The sequence below is a fragment of the Mustela nigripes genome, chromosome 2 (assembly GCF_022355385.1).
Source record: "Mustela nigripes isolate SB6536 chromosome 2, MUSNIG.SB6536, whole genome shotgun sequence".
In the NCBI taxonomy this organism is placed as follows: Eukaryota; Metazoa; Chordata; class Mammalia; order Carnivora; family Mustelidae; genus Mustela; species Mustela nigripes.
Window position 1 is genome coordinate 204,247,487 of NC_081558.1, and position 2,931 is coordinate 204,250,417.

Sequence of the window (2,931 nt, forward strand, 5' to 3'; positions counted from 1 at the left end):
TCTTTGTAATACTTTTCTTATTTCATTTGTTATTTTTCTTCTAGACACCAATTATGCATTGTTGGGGGCCTATTTTGGTAGTGGTTTCTCTATGATTCTTTAAGTATTCAGGTTTATTTTCATTACCATGATGTTCATAATCTTTTTCTAAGTGTAAGTCAGTGGATTTTGTTTTTTTGCTCTTTCAGTCTTGTTTTTAATGACATTGCTTATTTTTAATGACATTGTTTTGCTTCTCATTTTATTTTCTAAAAGTCATATTTCCCTTTTAATATTATTGTGTTCTTTATATTCTAATTATTGTGCTATTATTTTGTCAAAGTCAAACGGTTCTTGTTGACTCTTGTCCTATTAAAACTTCTGAAAATCTTCCGTTTCTTGTTTGCTTTGTTTTTCTTCTATGTTAGTTTCTTTATTAATTACATATTATATTTTCTTTCTTCTCCAATTTGTCCATAGTTTCTTTTCACTGTTCTCACACCATTTATTACTTTTATTGTTGGCCATGGTTCTTTACTCCTCTAACCAGCACATTCTTTTCTTTCTTTAAGATACTGATACCACTGGATGTTAGATGACTCTGAGGAGAAAAAGGAGGCATTAGCATATATTCTCACCCAACTAAAACTTTAATTTTGCACTTTTTGCTGATTTGATAGTGAAACAAATGATAGTTACTTATACAGAGTCTGAATAGTGATTCTCACTGGTACCCAAATCTGGACTAGACTTTGTATGTAGCCAAGCTTTAATTTGTTACCTCATTCATCACTACCAAAAGCTATGTTGTTTATACCTTTTGGTTTTCTTTATTGCCTCTCCAGTCAGAAGAGGAAGAAGATAAGCAATCTACTGTACTTCTTTTCAAATTGAGTGCATGTTAGTGAGAATTCTCAGGATTTTGTTAATGAATATATGTGGGTTCTGGGGAAAGGGTAGGAGTGAAATTAGTAGCTATGCCATACTCTTCTCTGTGAGACATATCTGCTTTTTGAAATTCTGTTTATTAAATTTAATGACACCGGGTCATATCCCTTAATCTGCTGGTAAATTTTTTCTTTATAGCTTCAGAAATAGTTAATATTTCTTACTAGATACTAGGTGAAAGTTATTGTAAAGCAGCTTCATTTCTCCCCTTACACAGTAATTTCTTTTTTATGAAATAAAACAAAACGAAACAAAACAAAACCAAATTAAAAAAAAAAAAAAAACAAAACCCAAAACGCTTATCTCTGTATGTGTCTGTGTGTATGTATATGAGAGAGATAGAGAAAGAGAGAGAGAGAGAGAGAGAGAGGAGGAACACAAGAATATTCTGGAATGTTTTTGAGATAGTTTCCAGTTCAGAAGTTATTCTCCTGTTTCCAAAAGTTGGGGAGCCTCGGAATATCTCCAAGACTGTACTCACAAAGGCAGTGGGAAAAGCAAGCAATTTTTATGGCTTTTGTCAGATTTGTAATTTGTAAAGTTCAAGTGTCAGTACATATTTGTATAGTTGCTGCAACTATAGACAGAGGATATTACAAATTCTATTTTAAGAGCTCAACTTTGGGGTATTTTCAAATAGAGATTAAAAAAAAAAAAACCTCTGAAATTCAGGTAAAACTGGCAATGGAGAACGAATTGACTAATATTTTAGTGGAAAAAAAACAAACAAACAGACTACCTTTCAAATTTGTTAATCAGTGCATGGTTGACCACTGTGACTTGGGAGGTGATCCTGAAGGAATCAAAGTGTAACATAGAACCCAGATAAAAGCAGAAGAAAATCACCTGGTGTAGACCCAATAGGCATTTAGGAATAAGATTCTGATAGTCCAGGAAAGTGACTCCTTTTAAAGAATGGGGTTCAATCAAAGCCAGTTCTCATGGGGGCCTGCATCTTTAGTGAAATTTTTAAAATAAATACATGCCCTTCTTATCTCTGTTTCATATTTTATGCCAGAGAATCCTTGGCTACTCAATGCAGAAACCGTATTGGTAAACATTTCTGTCAGTTATTTTATTTTATTTTTTTTGGCTATTATAAAAGTTTATTTAACAAAAAAAGCTCAATATGAAAATGCACACGATCTGATTTTTATATTGTAGTAAAACAGGTACTATGGAGAAGAGGACATGTGGAAGCAGTTGATTCTTCTGATGAACACATCCATTGTTTATACTCGTTCTAAGGCTTCTAACATGATGATACTATTTCCTCGTATTACCACCATTCCAATATTGTTCTGTTGCCCACTAGTTGCCATCTCCACACATTCATCTATCACAAGATTCATAAACGGATCGAACCCCTGCAATATTCCTTGAACATGTCTGCCACCATTTAATTTCAATGATAATTTCTTGTCCATAAATTTTTTCAGCTCGGGAGGGTGAGCTTTGCTCATGGTGTCTACTCGGTGAGCTCAAAGATGCCTCCAGGTGTCCCTCGCCTCTGTCAGTTATTTTATTGTGTCCTAGAAAGTATGTATAAAAATTCTTTTTTATAGATGAGGAAACAGAAATGAAGTATCTTTGAGTGTGTATTTTTTATTTTAGCATCAAGAAATTTTAAATTAGGATACAGTGAAATTGACTTTTATCTTTTGGTGTACAGTTCTATGAGTTTTCATACGGATCTAGATTCAGGTCACCCCTCCAACAGTAAAGATACAGAACAGTTCTCTTACCCCCTAACATTCCTTTGTCCTGTGTTTTTGCAGCCACAACCTGCCCTCACTCTCCTAATCGCTGATAACCATGAATCTCTTCTCAGGGGTGATAGTATAATCTTTCTGATAAATAGAACCTTACACCAGGTAACCTTTTGGGACTGGCTTCTTTTACTTGGTGTATACTGCCTCTGACATTCATCTAAGTTCTTGCATGTACTGATGGCTCACTGCTTTGTCTTTTTGTGTTTGTTCAGCCATAGTTTGATGAACCACT

The 2,931-nt window shown here is 34.0% G+C and overlaps 1 protein-coding gene across 1 annotated transcript; it reads right to left on the reverse strand.

The window, feature by feature from the left end:
* Nucleotides 1–2,116: 2,116 nt before the first annotated feature.
* LOC132010292 (small nuclear ribonucleoprotein G-like) lies at nucleotides 2,117–2,419 on the reverse strand. The gene has a single exon (XM_059388189.1). The coding sequence runs from the start codon at nucleotides 2,388–2,390 to the stop codon at nucleotides 2,160–2,162; it is 231 nt and encodes a 76-aa protein (XP_059244172.1). The 5' UTR covers nucleotides 2,391–2,419; the 3' UTR covers nucleotides 2,117–2,159.
* Nucleotides 2,420–2,931: the final 512 nt, after the last annotated feature.

What these genes read in the sequence shown, in the direction of transcription:
- LOC132010292 (XM_059388189.1), bottom strand. Translation starts at nt 2,390, where the DNA reads ATGAGCAAAGCTCACCCTCCCGAGCTGAAAAAATTTATGGACAAGAAA.